Below are 20,654 nucleotides of genomic sequence, written 5' to 3'. Positions count from 1 at the left end.
CTCCCAATCTCCTCATACTGTAAGACCATTCATCAAGCCGTCTGACTTCTATCACATCCATTCAACTTTGAGTCTGTTTCCCGTCTTCATGGAGAGCTACAGTTTTAGGAAGAGGGCAACAACGAGGGAACAGAGGGAACATTAAAAACACTGAACTCTTCTCGTCTTATGTCTATGACAAAGCCAAAGCCAGATGGGAGTTCTTCTGGCCCCCCTTCATGCTCACAGAGTGTGTGAAAACAGCTGTAAAATTCCCCAGAGCTCTAGCTAATTGAAAGCTTACCATCTTCTCTTTGTATTTCCTGAGCGGTGGGGGAGCGGCGTGGAGGGGCACTGGCTCTGTGATGAGACTAAAGGAAGTGGATGGGAGTGTTTAAGACAGCACAGATCTGTCATACACTGTGAAGTGGAGTGCCACTCTTTCTGTGTGAAAATCTAACCGGTGTGAGATCTGTCATTGGGGATTCTCTCTCTGTGTGTGTGTGTGTGTGTGTGTGTGTGTGTGTGTGTGTGTGTGTGTGTGTGTGTGTGTGTGTGTGTGTGTGTGTGTGTGTGTGTGTGTGTGTGTGTGTGTGTGTGTGTGTGTGTGTGGGGGGGGGGGGTGTTCTAAGTTAATTGAATGCAGTGGTGTCTGGAGCCTGTGTGTGCGCAACCTGAGACTTTGTTGCCCACAGAAGGCCTGAGAGAAAAGAGTAGCTTGGGAGGAGAAGACAGAGTTTAAAGGTAAAAAGGAAGAGGGAGAAAGCAGCATACCAGGGAGGGAGAAATCAGCATACCAGGGAGGGAGAAATCAGCATACCAGGGAGGGAGAAATAAACAAGGGAGTGAAGGAAGCAGCGGACCTTTTCATGGCATCTCAAAAGGTAGAACTAGTTTAAGAGTTAGGGATTGTGGGCATTGTATTTCAGGTTAACCACAGAACTGATATCAGACCACCCTAAGAGAGAGTGTGTTTAATCCTGTGGGCAGACATCAAATGGGCCAAATAGATGCCATCAGCACTGCATAAATTAACACCCAACCTTACAGTGGAAAAGAACGCCGACATTCCTAACTTTGACTCTTTTGTTTTTTAACAAGTGACAACTTGCCAAGGTGCACTGTGCTGAGATTGCCAGGGTGGTGTCGGATTCCTGGGACGTGCTTTATTTACGCCCTGGGTACTGCCGTGTTGACAGCTGTGGTGTTTGTGAGGCACTGAGGAGTGTGGGTAATTTGCCTGTGAGAGGCGTACTGATGGTAGGCTGGGGGATAATTAAGAGTGAAGGCTTGGGTAATGCACCACCATTGAGATGATGAGATGACAACACAGAGAGAAGGGTTTTGAGGAACACGGTATCATTTGTATTTCTGGGTCAAAGCCTAAGAGGGCATTGGATGAGAACAGAATTTGCCAGAAAGTAATGAATTAGAATGCATTGAGTTTGATTCAACTTTGAGATGTTTTCCCGCTTTGTACCCATTATACTGTACCCGTTGATCCTGTTTGTATTTCTAGGGGTTGAATTATAACCTTTGCCTACGTGTTACCGTGTTCACTTTCAACACCTTCCCTTTGCTAACCATAGAGGTATTTACAATCCAGACTTTTCAATATTGAATGTCAGAATTGAAGAAGTATTATCCAGTGGAATGTCTTTGCAATGAAGCTAATCATGTTGAAGAATTTGGTCGTAAATGTTTGAGACCCCTCCAGTTTTACTCAAAGGTTCTATTGTGCTATTGTGCTATAACTTGTGTTGACATAGCTATTCTCCTCATTAGGGGTAACTGAAATACATGTATCATTTTGTCATATTATAATTAGAATAAAAACAACGATCATGAGAAAAAGCTGAAATTGATGTTTTTTTTTAATGAAAATTGTTAAAAACTACATTATCCGCACACTTTACAAGCACTTAATACAGTCTTTAAGGATATTACATGGATGAAAATTAAATTAACATATCAGCTTCAGACATACATGCTTTGAGCATTAAGAAAAAGGAAAGAGAGCAAAATGAATTAACATTATGGTATAACAAAATGAAGAGGAGCTTCTTTAAAATAAACATCAAAAGATCCAACAGAAAATAAAATACAATTAAATTGTATCATTTGGCCTCCCTGTTTTGCAAATGTCATATGATATACACACAACCTCTTTCATAAGAGTTGTGGACATTTTGTCTACAGATCTTGGAAACCAACCAAGGCTTTACAAAAGTTACCACAAACAATTTGTGTAAAACAACACATCCAAACTTGCAATGGAACAATATTACAGGCATTTCTTTGGTTTTGATATAACCACATGATATCAGGTACATCTTTGGTTTCTCATAGCTGCATGAATTTTGCCCAATCTAAAGTTAGGCCTTCAAACCCAAAGAGAATGAGTAGGAACACAGTCTAGGACATGCAATGTTTTCCCTCCACTCACCAGGAGATAGGAATGAATATTGATATTATCGATGGTCTTGAACAAGAATAAGGCATAGGGAAGTAGATACTGTATTCAATTAACCATCCCTAAATGGTAGAACATGGGCTCCCAAGAAGCCCCAACAAGTCTCATCCTCCTCCTTTTCACCAAAAAACCTCTGCCAGTTTGTAACATGAGACACCTGACACCATGACTTAATTAAGTTGCTTTAATACAGCTCATACAAAGATGCTCTGTCCTGACAACATCTTAATCCTGGGCAGAGCCCTGAGCTGCTGGCACTAATGATCAGTAAATTACAATAGGATGGAGAGATATCCCATTCATACAGGCTTCAAAAGACTCACAGCTCATGAAGAAGAAAGGGGCTTGTTTTTTTGTTAGGATTGCCCATGTTGTTGGTAAGAGGATCCCACTTTGACCTCCCTTCCCTCTCCTATCTTCATCCTTATTCTAGGTGTCCCGCTGGGGTACAGGGATCATGACTGTGACAGCATGGGAAAGGCCCTTGAGACTGTGAGAATGTGCAGACCTGTACCTTTACCTCTGTCACTGCTCAATCTACTGTGGTTCTAGTAAGGATATCAGAGGCTTGTTCTCATATGAGCGGCATGTGTATGTGCATTTGAAAATGAGCTCACTTCGTCTCCAATGTTTTGTGAGTCAGTTTATTCAGACATGCCAATATGGTTTGAGATGAAGCCAGTTAAAGTCTGGGGTTTCAGGCGTTCTTCTTACAGGTTAGTATCTTTGTCTGATATACAAAGAAACAAGATCTGCATAGCCACATACTGTGGGTTGGATTGACAACTGTGTGCCTTAGGTATTTAACCATTTTCTTCTCTCTCTGAAAGGAGAATCTGTGTACATAAAAGTTTATTATGATAATTGAATGTTTAGAACAGTGCATTTTTTTTCTTCCCGATGACTTTGGGACCTCAAGGAGGCTGGGGGGGGGGGGGGGGGGGGTCTTTAATCTTTATAAGTAATGTGATTGGTGAAATGAATGCTGAGATCTGTGGTTCTAATGGTGGAATATCGTGAAAGTTTTTAGTGCATCTACGCTACATTGGAATACAAAATAATAACAATAGAAGTGTATTTTTTCATAATTTAGGAGCAATATATTACACAGATTCAAATTTTTATATTAAACAACAAATGAACAAAATAGTTATATAAAAAGAGGAGTTGGAGAGAATGCTAAATGATTTTGGGCATAAGTGAACATTTCCTTAAATTTGGCTCAAATAAATATAAAAAAGTAAACTGTGTTATCCAGTTCAAACATACTATACTAAAACAGTTTGCATACAGAATGAAAAAAACAACAACATTGAGTGTACAAAACAGACACCTTCCTAATATTGAGTTGCACCCCCCCCCTCCCATCCCCTTTGGCCCTCAGAACAGTCTCAATTCGTCGGGGCATGGACTCTACAAGGTGTTGAAAGCGTTCCACAGGGATTCTGGCCCATGTTGGCGCCAATACTTCCCACAGTTTTGTGAAGTTGGCTGGATGTCCTTTGGGTGGTGGACCATTCTTGATAAACATGGGAAACTGTTGAGCGTAAAAACCCCAGCAATGTTGCAGATCTTGACACAAACCGATGAGCCTACTACCATACCCCATTCAAAGGCACTTTAATCTTTTGTCTTGCCCAGTCACCCTCTGAATGGCACATACACAATCCATGTCTCAATTGTCGCAAGGCTTAAAAATCCTTCTTTAACGTGTCTCCTCCTCTTCAATTACACTAATTGAAGTGGATTTAACAAGTGACATCAATAAGGGATCACAGCTTTCACCTGGATTCAGCGGGTCAGTCTGTCATGGAAGGAGCAGGTGTTCTTAATGTTTTGTACACTCAGTGTATATATCATAAGTAAAAATAAAGAAAACAGTCCAACAAACTAAAACAAAAGGAATCCATAAAAATCCTGCTTTAAAAAAAAAAATCTGCTAATGTCCTGTACAGTCTTCAAAATATCAGCTATTCTACTGCATAGATTATCAATACATTAACAACTTTACAGGGGAGCTTCACTCAGACATCAGTACAAATAGTACATTAAATTGTCAAGCAATGCAGAATTACTTTGAGACCATGTATTGTTTTTAAGGATGTTTCATGGACTGAAGGGTGAATCTCCAAACCTCACACCAAATAAAAGCTTCAGAATCAACTGTTATGTTACATTAGCAATACAGCCACAAGCCATCTAGGGCAGGTTCTGAGACACTCGTGAAGCAAACATCATATTTGATCTCTGTTATCACCTGACAGTGAAAGGCTGCTGAGGCAGTACAGTCACTGGTCTGGATGCTTAGCTTGTAATGTCAAGAAAGGTACTGTCATCTGTGGGAAAATGATCATTTTGGTCGTGTTGGCTAGTTAACCACAATAGCACTAGCATTTTTTCAGTTCATTAGCTGCATAGAGTGAATGGCTATGAAGGTTTTGCCATTCACAGTCTTTAGTATGCATGTACCTGTTTTTCAAAAGATCCGGATATATTACTATGGCTTTTTGTTGTAACACCATAACATCTATTTACAGTTATTTTGCATTTCTTACTCATCAATTGAAAAGCATGAGATTTGTATGGTTTCAGAGCCTCAGAGAGTAGTCCCTGTCACAGTGCAGGATATACCCATGGCTTGCATAAAGGTAATCTCTGGCCATGGCATCCTGACAGATAGTGAATGTCTTTGGTCAACTAGGAAAAGGGTACGAAGCGAGTGCGCGAGAAATAAAATACAAACATGCAGCATTTATTTTTGGGGGAGGATTCATCTTTTTTTGTTCATTCATCTTCTTTACTTTTGCTCTTTCTCTCCTGCATTTCCTCTAGCTGTCTGACAGTCAATAAGGCCTCCAGACAGACTCGTCCATGCGTCCAGAGCCGCTCATGGCCGTAGGGGAGTTGCTGTGACTGCCGTCTGCCTCCACCCCTTCGCTCTGGTTGTTCAGGCCCTGGTTCATCAGGCTGTTGCCCCCTCCAGAGGCTGAGATTCCAGAGCAAGGCAGCAGGCGGGTGGGGGAACGCTCACCCCCGGTCCCGGCCGGGCCCACCATGGAGAACTGGTAGGAGCCGGACCCGGTGCCATAGTACAGGTGGTAGGGGGAGGAGTTGGACTGGAAGTGGCTGCCCTGGTTCTGGTTTCCAGGGTAGGGTGGGGGCAGGTAGGTGTGGTAGCGGGAGGAGGCGGACATGCCCGTCACACTGAGGCCTCCGATGCCCGTGCTGGAGGGGTTGGCTGAGTAGGTGAAGGCCCCTGGGTAGTGCATACGTGGGTCTGAGAAACGGGGGTCGGTCAGCGGGGACAGAGAAGGGAAGGTGGTCCTCTGGGGGAAGAGGTCAGCGGTGGGACCTGAGCGAGGGAGAGAGAAACAACAGATTTGGTTTAGAAACTCCTGGCGCACGTAGATCAAACTCATGGAAATTTTCAGTGTCAAAGTGAGATAGGGGGAGTCAGAGTTCCTTCCTTTGACAGGAAGCTGTAGTAAAGTACCACATCCCCAACTGACAGTGTGGGGCCTCCAGTCTACAACCCTGCAAACACTAGTGACAAGTAATAAACTGAGACATCAAGCTGTGACAGCACATCATCACACAGCTCTGGGAACCAGATGAAGTTATGAGTGTCCTCCCTCGAAGCCTTAACATAGCCCTCCTACAGAACCCTACCAGCTGAACTAGAGTAATGTACAGGAACAGCGTTCTCTGTTGTTTGGAGGAATGAAAAGAGGTATTGTCAGAGCAGAGTGGTGCTTTGAGTAAACACTGACAGCTTGTTGTGCAGCGTGTGCTGTTGTGTAACTCTACATACCGTACATCAAACTGATGAGAGAGAACAGGAAACTAAAGAGGTAACCATCACATTCAGACAAACAGAGGGAGGGAGAGGGAGAGAGTTCTATGTATTTGTGTATTTTGTAAAAGTAATGCAAGCCGTATCAATGTCACATTCTTGTCAGTGATAAACTATCCTGAAGTGTAGTCACATAGGTAACACAGCACACAAAAGCCAGCTGTTTTGACTTAAATTTCACAGCCAAACATTCCCTGATTTATTCAACTGATCTTGCTCAAGGATTTGACTCTGCAGTTTTTCTCGCTGGAATTTGGGGCAGCTCCTGTCACCAGCACATTTCCTTAAACACAACACCATACCGCCCCCCCAACAAAACATGCATGACTACAGAGTTAGGCTCATTTGGCAGTTCTTTCAAAATGTGTGTGTTACAAGTTTTAATGTCATGTACAGTGAAATGCCTTTCTTGCCAGCTCTGACCCCAACAATGCAGTAATCAATAAGAATGTAATACTAAAAATAACAAGAGAACAAAAACACACAAGAAATACAAATAAGAACACAAGAAAGTAAGTAAGCATACTATTTACAGGGTCAGCCAGTTCGTTTGTGTGTGTGTGGTGTGTGTGTCTCTCTCTCAGGCTTCTCATTGATCTGGTAACTGGCTGTTTTGGCTACAGCATGCTGCCACCTACTGTACTGTAGTATCTGGGTTTGATAGGTACATACAGGGACAGATACACACACCATGCACTGAATGTATGCACCTAGGCCTTCAGCTAGCCTACCTGTTGGATCAGTCAGGTAGAGAACCCATAAAGGCTCCACTTACAATTACCAATATTGACAACAGTGATTTTTCTTCTTCATTCCGTGTGATGTAGGCTTCTGTAAACCAATAAACTGACGTTTAATATCTCTGTTAAACGGACTATCCTTGTATTTTAGTTGGTTTTTTGACTGTCTCTATGCACACTCTCAGGACTCGACCCACTCACGCACACGGACACTCCAACACACACATTTATACTGACTCCACACACACACACACACACACACACACACACACACACACACACACACACACACACACAGTCACAAACAACCTTCGTTTACGCTGCTACTAATCTGTTTATCCTGTATATAGCTTCTTACTTTCCCCTGTTCTTCAATTTGTATTTATTGTGTGGTTTCTGTTTTACTTCAGGTTATTTTTAATACTACATTGAGTTACAGTGGGGCAAAAAGGTATTTAGTCAGCCACCAATTGTGCAAGTTCTCCCACTTAAAAAGATGAGAGGCCTGTAATTTTCATCATAGGTACACTTCAACTATGACAGACAAAATGAGAAAGAAAAATCCAGAAAATCACATTGTAGGATTTTTAATGAATTTATTTGCAAATTATGGTGTAAAATAAATATTTGGTCAATAACAAAAGTTTATCTCAATACTTTGTTATATACCCTTTGTTGGCAATGACAGAGGTCAAACGTTTTCTGTAAGTCTTTACAAGGTTTTCACACACTGTTGCTGGTATTTTGGCCCATTCCTCCATGCAGATCTCCTCTAGAGCAGTGATGTTTTGGGGCTGTTGCTGGGCAACACGGACTTTCAACTCCGTCCAAAGATATTCTATGGGGTTGAGATCTGGAGACTGGTAGGCCACTCCAAGACCTTGAAAGGCTTCTTACGAAGCCACTCCTTCGTTGCCCGGGCGGTGTGTTTAGGATCATTGTCATGCTGAAAGACCCAGCCACGTTTCATCTTCAATGCCCTTGCTGATGGAAGGAGGTTTTCACTCAAAATCTCACGATACATGGCCCCATTCATTCTTTCCTTTACACGGATCAGTCGTCCTGGTCCCTTTGCAGAAAAACAGCCCCAAACCATGATGTTTCCACCCCCATGCTTCACAGTAGGTTTGGTGTTCTTTGGATGCAACTCAACATTCTTTGTCCTCCAAACACAGCGAGTTGAGTTTTTACCAAAATATAATATTTATAATATATAATATATATATAATATATATAAATATTTTGGTTTCATCTGACCATATGACATTCTCCCAATCTTCTTCTGGATCATCCAAATGCTCTCTAGCAAACTTCAGACGGGCCTGGACATGTACTGGCTTAAGCAGGGGGACACGTCTGGCACTGCAGGATTTGAGTCCCTGGCGGCGTAGTGTGTTACTGATGGTAGGCTTTGTTACTTTGGTCCCAGCTCTCTGCAGGTCATTCACTAGGTCCCACCGTGTGGTTCTGGGATTTTTGCTCACCGTTCTTGTGATCATTTTGACCCCACGGGGTGAGATCTTGCGTGGATCCCCAGATCGAGGGAGATTATCAGTGGTCTTGTATGTCTTCCATTTCCTAATAATTGCTCCCACAGTTGATTTCTTCAAACCAAGCTGCTTACCTATTGCAGATTCAGTCTTCCCAGCCTGGTGCAGGTCTACAATTTTGTTTCTGGTGTCCTTTGACAGCTCTTTGTTCTTGGCCATAGTGGAGTTTGGAGTGTGACTGTTTGAGGTTGTGGACAGGTGTCTTTTATACTGATAACAAGTTCAAACAGGTGCCATTAATACAGGTAACGAGTGGAGGACAGAGGAGCCTCTTAAAGAAGAAGTTACAAGTCTGTGAGAGCCAGAAATCTTGCTTGTTTGTAGGTGACCAAATACTTATTTTCCACCATAATTTGCAAATAAATTCATTAAAAATCCTACAATGTGATTTTCTGGATTTTCTTTTCTCATTTTGTCTGTCATAGTTGAAGTGTACCTATGATGAAAATGACAGGCCTCTCTCATCTTTTTAAGTGGGAAAACTTGCACAATTGGTTGCTGACTAAATACTTTTTTGCCCCACTGTAGCAAGAAAGGCATTTCACTGTACTTGTACACGTGACATTAAACCTTAACTCTCTACTCGATCAGTTTCACTTCTTTTTGGCAGGCAATCAGGAATGAAGGTTTGCTCAGGGTGCGGCAGTCAATCACCTCTGAGAAAGTAGGCCAACGGGAGCCATAGAACACCTGACAACTGTCACTCATCTCTTAGGTCATGTCTCACGGTTTTCTTGCTACTGTAGCCATGGTTTTTGGAATAAGAAATATAGGCCTATATCTGAGACTTTTATTATGGCATTGTTATTTAGACTTTGTTATGGATTTTGGTTTTGCCAATACCCTTCCCATGCTCACCTGTGTCATCATTGGTAAGTCTCCACCTCTTGCTATCCTACTGCTAGGGAAATCACCCCGTTCCTTCCCTATATGCTGTTGCCCACAGTGTATTGACAAACTGTATACAGTGGGTGTATAAAACATTAAGAACACCTGCTATTTCCATGACATAGACTGACCAGGTGAATCCAGGTGAAAGCTGTGATCCCTTATTGATGTCACTTGTTAAATCCACTTCAATCAGTGTAGATGAAGAGGAGGAGACAGGTTAAATAAGGACTTTTAAGTCTTGAGGCAATTGAGACATGGATTGTGTGTGTGTCATTCAGAGGGTGAATGGGCAAGACACAATATTGAAGCACCAGTTTAAGTGTGTAGAGAACTGCAACGCTGCTGGGTTTTTTACGCTCAACAGTTTCCCATGTGTATCAAGAATGGTCCACCACCCAAAGGACATCCAGCCAACTTGACACAACTGTGGGAAGCATTGGAGACAACATGGGCCAGCATCCCTGTGGAACGCTTTCAACACCTTGTAGAGTCCATGCCCCGACGAATTGAGGCTGTTCTGAGGGCAGCCTCAACACAAAGGTGTTCCTAATGTATTGTAGAATCGGTGTATGTTTTAATCTAGATGTACAACAGGGTAATGGGCTGGATGCTGACCTTGTCAGCAGATCCTTTTGTGGCCTGTAGCATGGGTGATTTTCTAGTACATAGGAAAGAATGGCATATGTGTACTGATGAATAGTTAGTTATTGGGTAAGGTGGGCATGCAGGCATGCAGGTATGCATGTACGCTCTGGAATTTGATTGACTTCCTTGTCCTTTGCTGTGGTTTGGGAGAGCTCAACCTACATTGTGAATGCCAACAGGTGTGACGTGGTTTCTTGCACCTGCCACGCACACACCTGCCACACACACACACACACACACACACACACACACACACACACACACACACACACAGACACAGACACAGACACAGACACAGACACAGATACACACACAGACACAGACACAGACACACGCACGCACGCACGCACGCACGCACGCACGCACGCACGCACGCACGCACGCACACACACACACACACACACACACACACACACACACACACACACACACACACACACACACACACACACACACACACACACACACACACACACACACACACCCCTGTCAGAACCTACTCATTTGTTTGTCTGATTCCACTGGATTTGGTTTTGATGGGCTCAGTGTTCCCACATGACTCTAGTATAAAATGTGGATTTGGATGGCAGAGAAAAGACAGGCTGTATTTGTGAAACAGCAAGCGCTTGCACGCCACAGCCCCGAGGGGGGAAGATGCTGAACTTGCGTGCCATAGTCTTGTTGAAATGTCTTTCCCCCACGTCTGGAGAATTGGGTCCATTTTCAGCAACAAAAAAATATGTTCCTTTGCAATTTCCACGGCTCCTGCTTTCTTTTCTCAAGAACACATTTATTTTCTGCAGTTGAAAATGTCTTCCTTTTCGGATGAAGGGGGGTTAGTGAGGAGGGTTGGGGGTGTTGTTTCTTTTTCCAGAGTCTACCAGGCACCAGAGTCGGGCCCCGTATCTGATTTCACGCAAAGAAAATCCAAACCCTCAGCTGCTGTTGATTCAGTATAAGTGGAGTCGGCCCACTAATTCCTACCGGACTCCCAAAAAGCTCCCTTTCTCTCTCTTCCTTTCTCTCTCTCTCTCTCCGTCTCTCTCTCTCTCTCTCCATCTCTCTCCATCTCTCTCTCTCCGTCTCTCTCTCTCTCTCCATCTCTCTCCGTCTCTCTCTCTCTCCGTCTCTCTCCATCTCTCCGTCTCTCTCTCTCCGTCTCTCTCTCTCTCCGTCTCTCTCTCTCTCCGTCTCTCTCTCTCCGTCTCTCTCTCTCTCTCTCCGTCTCTCTCCGTCCATCTCTCTCCGTCTCTGTCTCCCTGATAAATATAGGCTTCAGGGTGGAGCCTGTATCTGTGGCACGGGGACTTGATGGCTCTGGCGGCTTTGGCCCACCCCACACATGATCTCTATTTAATTGTCGCCAGTGGAAACGTGTTGACTAAATTGCGGCGGGGAGAGGCTCCTGTATTTTGTCAGGGGAAACTCAACTGGACACTTATCACAACACCTTAATGGGGTTGTGTCCCGTCACAACCTTGGCGGTGGACCAGCCAGTCACCACCACTGTTCACCTCTCAGCAGCTCAGCTGCTCCCTCTAGAGGATATGGGTAGATCAGCAACTCTCTACTCACACAGAACCACAGTTTTGCAATCTTCTGTTAGCTACCCTGATCCACACACAGCCCCCTCCTCATCTCTCTGCCAGCTAATTATAGGCTGAGGCTCTGCGGCTCTGTGGCTCCGGGGCTGTGGTAACAGCGGGGCTGTGGGTACAAGGGAGGAGGAGTGTTGGATCTTTGGTCCTGATGCGGCCTAGCTGGTAGCAGCGGCCCACCCAACACATGATCTCCATTAGGCTCAGCTGAAACGTGTTGACTAAATTGCAGGGACAGGAGAGGGGATGGACCCCAGAGGGCTAGTTGGTGCGGCCCGCCGTCTGTGATGTTCCCACTCTAAAAGGGGTGGCGGCTGGGAATCCATTTTTTTTTAATAGAGAACACATTGTTCTAGAGCGCTCCTTTTTTTCCTTCACTCTCCTCTCTTTCCCTCGCTCCCTTGCTTGTGTGCGCGTTCCCATATTGAGTTCTGCAACACCGCAGGAGCGGGGTAAATCTCTTTCTCTCTGTCTCTCTCGCTTGCTCTCTGAGGTCCACTAGTCCACAGTCAAGCGTGTAACCCAGATATGGAGGGAGGTTTGCCTCATTTGCTTACGGGAGAAACTGATTTTGGTTGTTAACATAAGGGCAAACTGAGGTCGCCAGCGAGGTGTGTGTATGTGGAGGGGTGGGGGTGAGGGATGCAAATCCAGGCCCTCACCTGTGAAATGTTTACTCAGGCTGAATGCAAACTGTGACGAGCAGCGCCCAGGGAATGGTGTCTCAGGCAAATAAGTGGAGTGGTGGGAAAGGGAGAAAATCTCAGACCAGGCTGGCCCAGAGAGAGAGAGATGGAGAGAGAGATCTCTTCGCCTTTCATCTCCTTCCCTCAGACCGCAGCCAGAGAGGAGTGACTGTCCCATGCTTCCCAGACCATCACTGATTTCAGAGTAGATTCGATTTTTTGGTGATGAGTTGTGAGAATGAAAAGTTGTTACGAATGCAGAGTGAGATCTTGACCAAACGCCGCAAGAATAGTCAAAGTTTGGCCAAGAAATACATTGCCAGGGAAATAATGTTGGTCCACAAGCCAAAGAATAGGAGACACAAATGAACACAAATGATCCTTAGATGTTTGTTTAAGCGCTTAGGCCTTGGGGTTGGAGCTTCGCATCTGATGCAAATAGCCTTCACCTCTTACCGTGGCTCTTCTGAACTAGAACAACACGGTCAACAACACCAAAGCCCTCTCCATTGCAGCCACTGTAGCATGTGAGCCCAGCAGGTTTTGCATGGCTCTACCTATCACTAGCAACACGATTGAGGCATTAGGGAGTTTGTGATGATAAACACCAAGATTTTCCTAATGCATCAATGAACCAGATGTGATTTATGAGTTTGTTAACTAAATCAACTGTTGTTTCCTACTATGACTTATTATTCATTTACCAGGTAAATTGACTGAGAACACATTCTCATTTACAGCAACAACCTGGGGAATAGTTACAGCGGAGAGGAGTGAGCCAATTGTAAGCTGGGAATGATTAGGTGACCATGATGGTCAGATTGGAAATTTAGCCAGGGTTACCTCCCCTACTCTTACAATAAGTGCCATGGGATCTTTAGTGACCACAGAGAGTCAGGACACCCATTTAACATCCCATCTGAAAGACAGCACCCTACACAGGGCAATGTCCCCAATCACCACCCTGGGGCATTTTTTTAGACCAGAGGAAAGGGTGCCTCCTATTGGCCCTCCAACACCACTTCCAGCAGCATCTGGTCTCCCATCCAGGACCAAACCTGCTTAGCATCAGAAGCAAGCCAGCAGTGGAATGCAGGGTGGTATGCTGCTGGCCAATGAGTTCTGGCCAGGTGGCATGTGCACGCTTCGATATTATTGTTGATCGTAATAGTTTAATAATCTCTGTCTCTCTGGAACTGGATATGAATTTCATGATTAGACATTAGGACTTCTCCCCACTACCGTTAGTCCCCATCAAACGCAAATTCCACTTTTCACACCCTAGTGAGTATTTTGTTCTGAAGTGAATATCTGTCAAGGGAATGTCTCGCTCGCGTAGTGTCAAAAGTAAATATGTCAATCTATGCATTCCATCTCTGCATACATTCCATCTTGTAGTCATTGAAAAATGATGAAACTGCTGCATTGTGTTTGGAAATCACTGACAGTCACATCTAACGTCTGTTTTACAACGGGGGCTTTCCCTTATCAAACCTTTTGAAAACCATGAATTTCCAACAAGCCTAATTGATGAGTCATACAGAAGGGGCTTAGTATGAGGATCATCGAGGAGTAAAATGGAATGGTGTGTAAGCAGATGACTCAGCAGGTCTGGTGCAGTGTGCTTCGGTGGTTTCTGGGAAGAGAGCAGGTGGGTGGTTGAGTGGCTGTGGGGCAGGAGAAGAAGAGTGACAAAACACCAGGGAGGGAGGGAGAAAGGGGGTGTTTTGGAATGTTCTGGGATCCAGAGCTCTGAAGGCAAACCAAAACGCATTCCCCAAAATGTCACAACGAGTGGAACGCCCATTGCATATCCTTAGTCCCAGCTCTTCCACTATCTCTATATTAATTCCACCTTGTCAAAGACATGATTGACTGACTATTGATATGAAGCAGTGTCTTAATTGTTGTTCTCAGCTACTCTTGAAGAAGTTGGATATTGTGAATTGGCTAGGGTGATGTTGTGTATGTAGTCCAAGTCTCCTCAATCATCCCCTCTCTGTACATTTCATGCCTGTTTTCTCAGACTAGTAATTATGGCCATCTCTTATTGCTCACCACGCCTCTCGTACTGCTCAGTGATTGGGCCTTGCGTGTTATGATTAAGCCTCAGAAACAAACAAACAACACAAGCAAACATCTTTCCCATATAGGCCTGCACACACAAAAACAGATATGACTCACGCTGAAATGCACCTAAAACCGGGGGTCATATAAGCAGAGCAGGATACTTGTTCACTTCCTACTGCTGTGTGAGTGTGTGTGAATGAGAGGCCGAAAGAAAAAGAAAGAAAAAAATCCCGAGCGACAACAATAGAGAGAAAGCACAAGTGAGAAGTAAGGCGACGTAGAGCAGTTTGGGATAGGGGCCCCAGGTAGAGTAGATATAATATCTCTCTTACTTGACCATCTGAGGTCGTCCTCCACCTTGCATGTCTTCAGAGTTGGTGGGTCAATCTGGTCAGACCACAGGGCTGCAATGGACATAGATAGTATGTGTTAATTAAGGAGAATTTAGACATGACACTAGCCTGACACTACTGTAGTCTGGGCAGGTATGACAACGACCTCATTACATGAGTGTTTCTAATTCTGATGCACAGTAGAAGTGCAAGAGGATTAGAGAGAATTGTTTCCGGTTATGACTCTGTAGGTTCTGTGCATGTACTGTGTTCGAGTGAGGGGAGTGCAGATCTCTTCAATGCCCTAAAAGAAGCCAGCAACATGTCAAAGCTATCTGAGTGTGGTGGTTTGGCTGTCTACCTGTGACAGGCCTGCATGTGCTGACTGAGCAGAGAGGAGGGCAGAAGGGGAGCTCTCACTGGAGTGAGACTAGAGAGAGGGCTTGGGAAAACAGGGCTGAGGGGCTGATGGAGCTAACAGAGATATTTTGGTTTCTCAGGGGGCTGGGAGGAGGAGGTGTGAGGCCTTTGTTGGCCTGTCCAGTCAGCCTGTCAGGGAAAGAAGAATCCTTACAAGCGCAGCGCATGAGACCCTGGTTCACACTCAATGGCCACACCGCAGGAAGCTGACAATTTGACATGCAAAGAGTGTTAGTTTGCTCTCGGACTGAGATAGGGCAGTTGTTACAAGCCAAACTGCAAGAATGAACCGTGGACCTCAAACACACATGCTTTTACTTGTACACACACACACATGCACACACACACACACACACATGCACACACATGCCCACACATTCTCAAAAAACCACTTGTCCATTTATAGATTCAGACATACTGATAGCAGAGAAACTGTAGGACGTTGGCAGTCATATAATGTATCTCCGGTTATGAACAAAAATATAAATGCAACATGCAACAATTTCACCGATTTTACTGAGTTACAGTTCAAATAAGGAAATCAGTCAATTGAAATAAATAAATTAGGTCCTAATCTATCGATTTCACATGACTGAGCAGGCCCACCCACTTGGGAGCCAGGCACACACACTGGAGAGCCAGGCTCAGCCAATCAGAATTACAGACAAAAATACTTGTCAGTTTCATCAGCTGTCCGGGTGGCTGGTCTCAGACGATCCCGCAAGTGAAGAAGCCAGATGTGGAGGTCCTAGGCTGACGTGGTGACACGTGGTCTGCAGTTGTGAGGCCGGTTGGACGTACTGCCAAATTCTCTAAAACAACATTGGACGCGGCTTATGGTAGAGAAATGGACATATAATTCTCTGGCAACATCTCTGGTGGACATTCCTGCAGTCAGCATGCCAATTGCCGCTCCCTCAAAACTTGAGACATCTGTGACGTTGTGTGACAAAACTGCACATTCTAAAGTGGCCTTTTATTGTCCCAGCACAAGGTGCACCTGTGTAAGGATCATGCTGTTTAATCAGCTACTTGATATGCCACACTTGTCAGGGGGATGGATTATCTTGGCAAAAGAGAAATGCTCACTAACAGGGATGTAAACAAATTTGTGCACAAAATGTAAGAGAAACAAGCTTTTTGTGTGTATGGACAATTTCTGGGATATTTTATTTCAGCTCATGAAACATGGGACCAACAATTTATATGTTGTGTTTGTATTTTTGTTCAGTATATACACTGCCACTCTAATATTTGCAGTTTTTTCACACAACACAATGCCACAGATGTCTCAAGTTTTGAGAGAGCGTGCAATTGTCATGCTGACTGCAGGAATGTCCCCCAGAGCTGTTGCCAGAGAACTGAATGTTAAATTCTCTACCATAAGCTGCCTCCAACGTCGTTTTAGAGAACTTGGCATTACATCCAACCAGACCACGTGTATGGCGTCGTGTGGACGACCGGTTTGGGGATGTCAACGTTGTAAACAGAGTGCCCTATGGTGGCAGTGGTGTTTTGGTATGGGCAGGCATAAGCTATAGACAACAAACACAACTGCATTTTATCGATGGCAATTTGAATTCACAGAGATACCGGATTCAGATCCTGAGGCCCATTGTCATGCTATTCATCTGCCGCCATCACTTCATGTTTCAGCATGATAATCCACGGCCTTATGTCCCAAGGATATTTACACAATTCCTGTGAGCTGAAAATGTCCCAGCTCTTCCATGGCCTGCATACTCACCAGACATGTCACCCATTGAGCATGTTTGGGATGCTCTGGATCGACTTGTACAACAGCGTGTTACAGTTCCCGACAATATCCAGCAACTTCCCACAGCCATTGAAGAGGAGTGGGAAAACATTCCACAGGCCACAATCAACAGCCTGATCAACTCTATGAGAAGGAGATGTGTCGCACTGCATGAAGCAAATGGTGGTCACACCAGATACTGACTGGTTTTCTGATCCATGCCCAAACCTTTTTATAAAGGTATCTGTGACCAACAGATGCATATCTGTATTCCCAGTCATGTGAAATCCATGGATCAGGACCTAGAGAATTTATTTCAATTGACTGACTTCCTCATATGAACTGTAACTGTAACTCAGTAAAATCGTTGAAATTGTTGCCTGTTGCGTTTCTATTTTTGTTCAGTATATTTATATTGTAGTTTTGACATGAACATACAGTAACTAAGGCCTGGAGAGTTCCTGATCATATCCCTGTCTCTAGCCGGACTACAGTAACACTACACTATAGTATGAGCTGAGGAACAACATCCTAACCGCTATATTAGCAGTTGTGATCCTGACCTTGAGAGGGGCCAGGAACAGGGGGAGGAGGTAGAGGGGGATGTTCACCTATGCCCACACTGGGCCCAGGCTGGCTGGGGTTGGGGTGTGTAAAAGCTCTCTCACCCCCGGAGCTACTCTACTTCCTCTCCAAAGGCCCGGATCAGCACTTAGCCTCTGAGAGGTCCCGCGCTTCGCCCCACAATGGGAAATTCTTACACATAAATGGGGTTATTCAGAAAGGTTTCGAAGCAGCTGGTGCGATCTGCTCAAGAAAATAAACATTTCCTTCAAATATTTTGATTGGCTGGTGGACAACGTCAATACCAGCGGCACAGATTACCCCTGTTAATATGAGTCTCAGCCCCCTGGGCGGGGCTAGAGATTGGGGGAAGACGGTAGGTGCATTAGGGGTAGAAGACGACGGCCGCGTCACAAATATGAACGTTTTTGGGGTGGCGTCAGTGATGGCTGGGAGGACACAAATAAACACATGCTCTGCTTTTGAAGTGCAGTTGGAGATGAAAGGGCCAAGATGGCGTCTGTCCTCATGACTCTGGATTCGGCAGCGCCTCAGAGACATGTAATGCGCCTGTCGTAATGAAGCGTGTCATTGAGACACAGTGAATGCTGGGCCTTGTGCTGGCTTCCTGTTTCGCTTAGGCCCTAGGCGTCACCACGGAGAGATAGAATGTGAGAGAGAGCAAGAGAGACAGAGTGAGAGGGAGAGAGAGAGAGAGAGAGAGAGAAAGACGCCAGCGAGGAAGGGAGAGGGAGAGAGCGTGTTAGAGAGCGAGTGAGAGGGGAGGAACATGGCCTTGGCTTAGCTATGTGGGACATTTGATATGTCTTTTGAGCCCTCACTTAAACATGAGTAAAAACAAACACATCGACTGAAAAATCCTATGTTCTATTTGAGAGCCCCCTGCCTTGCCTCCCTTTCCCCTCTCTTCAGACTCAATAGAGACTGTTCATTGCGCACATGTAGTTTCTGTAATTGCTGAAATGTAAAGCTCGACCCGGCTCTGATGTTAAATTATAACTAACACAAACAGTTGAGTCTGGAAAAAAAGCTCTCTTTTCTCTTTTTCCAGCTTACTGTTTAGAGATGGCTTCAAAAGGGATTTTTTTTTTATTGGAGAACAAAAACATTTTCAGTTTGAATAATTCAGATCTAACTAAGGTCACAAAAACAGAGTAACCACAAGTGCAGCTCTTATGCACCATAACAAATAAACCCCATGGCGACCATTGATATATTATGTAAATACAGCGCTGGAGAAGTAAAACAGAATCCCTCGTCGCTGGTCTGGATTCCCGCTAGTTTTGGTTGCATTTGGCCTGAGAGCTCCTTTCCTGTATGGGTTTGGCACGGACCAGCATGCATTGCTGCCCAAATGGAGCTTGGAGCCAACAGCATCTCCACCAGGCTCACAGCATGGCCACCTCTCTCTGGTCTTGTCCTGACAGACAGTCAACGACCCACAAACCAACACAATAACCTAGTAAGCACATCTGGTACTAAACAGAGACATGGAGGCACGATGCTTTGACCTTTCCCTCTATAAGCATGTGCTATGTGCCTGGCTGCATGTTCCAGGGACTGGCATACTTGTGTCTTACAGTGACTCTTTGTTGGTTATAATTGGTTGATAATGTCCTGCTGGGTGTTAGAGTGGGTTTGAGGTTTGAGGTAGACACAGATCCAGGATCAGATTACCCAACTCCACATCTTAACACTTACCATTAGGAGGATTAAATAATATCTGACCCTGGACTAGCGGTTAGGGGCTCTGGGTCTGATCAGGGCTGTTAGTGGTAGACTGGAGCAGGCATTCGCTTGGGGGGCCAGCCGGCTTGTTTATGTGGAGTAAACAGTGTGGTCACTGTGGACAGGAGAGGAGGGGTAGGACCTCCCTCTAGCTAGCAGGACTTTCACAACCAGAGAGAGGATAGATTCACCTGTTTGACCTTTCACCACAGCAGCATGCTGCAGATGTATGCCATTGGAAGAGTTTTGGTTTATTGGTGGAGTATCTACGGTAACCACCAGTAAATTGTTTTATTTTGACCCCTGCTATTTTGTAACCTATACCATACAGGTGCCACGGCTTAGCATGCGACCTTGTGACCAGTATTATATAATTAATACAACTAGTGTGTTTTATCACTCAAAGCCAAAACACACACACACACACACACACACACACACACACACACACACACACACACACACACACACACACACACACACACACACACACACACACACACACACACACTCATCAAAGCAGTGGAGCACTTGACTAGATGGCCGAAAGGTATGCTAGTATCTGATATTCATCTCCAGTCAGAAAAACACAGGTGTTGGAACAAATAGCATGTTAAATGATACCACCTCAAAAGGCAAAATACTTTCTTTTGGATGATTCAATTGCTGCTGTCTTTTTTTCTTGAAACACATTTAAGTTAAAAGAGCAGCTTTGTTCTGGCGATCTTGTTTAGTTTAGTCTCCTTTTGAAAAGGGAAAGAGGAAAACTGAAATCAGGATTATTTCTGTAGCGTCCCGTTGAGATCAAATCATTTTCCCGTTTAATTTTAACATCTTTGTCTGGCTGGTAAGACTAGTATGAGCTGTAGACTTTATACCCAGGGTGCTTCAAGGAGATGGCATTCTCTGAAAATCATTCAAACACACATACACACACCACACACCTGACATTTAGTAAACCAGAATAACAATTTTGTAGTCGATTGTCTGAGTGGGAGATTTGCTTGACTGCCCTGGCAGAGCCACACACACAGCTCCCCACACGCCCTCCCGTAGGATCATTCCTCACGGCAGCCTCACCTGTGGTCACGGCTGAACAAAAACAAGCGGCTAGCCGAGCAAGCGCAGTGTCTGCCAGGGCTTGAATCCTGTCACTGCATGCGCTGTAATGAGCTCTTAATTATCCTGGCTGTCTAGAGCGTTAGCAGAGCTTGCAACATTGGCACGTAACTGTGTGTGTGGTGTGTGTTTGTTAGCACATACTGTGTGTGTGTGTTTGTTACCACATACTGTGTGTGTGTGTACGTCTGAGAATCCCGGGCAGCGTTTAGCAGACGTCTCAAAAGCG

At 44.7% G+C, this 20,654-nt stretch overlaps 1 protein-coding gene across 3 annotated transcripts in view; it reads right to left on the bottom strand.

Annotated features, from left to right (window-relative positions):
* Positions 1–1,835: 1,835 nt before the first annotated feature.
* LOC129812764 (runt-related transcription factor 3-like) overlaps positions 1,836–20,654 on the bottom strand; it is an 85,660-nt gene continuing 66,841 nt past the window's right edge. For 2 of the 3 annotated variants that reach the window (XM_055864610.1, XM_055864611.1), the window contains exons 7-8: positions 14,818–14,889; positions 1,836–5,804 (exon numbers count right to left, since the gene is read on the bottom strand). In XM_055864610.1, coding sequence (XP_055720585.1) covers positions 5,296–5,804; positions 14,818–14,889 — 581 coding nt within the window. In that variant the 3' untranslated portion in view covers positions 1,836–5,295. The remainder of the gene's footprint in view (positions 5,805–14,817; positions 14,890–20,654) is intronic. The other variant, XM_055864612.1, reaches the window with a different exon arrangement.

This window comes from Salvelinus fontinalis, chromosome 16 (genome assembly GCF_029448725.1).
Source record: "Salvelinus fontinalis isolate EN_2023a chromosome 16, ASM2944872v1, whole genome shotgun sequence".
Taxonomy (NCBI): Eukaryota; Metazoa; Chordata; class Actinopteri; order Salmoniformes; family Salmonidae; genus Salvelinus; species Salvelinus fontinalis.
The sequence above is the reverse complement of the archived record's forward strand: the minus strand, read 5'-3'. Positions and strand labels throughout refer to the sequence as shown.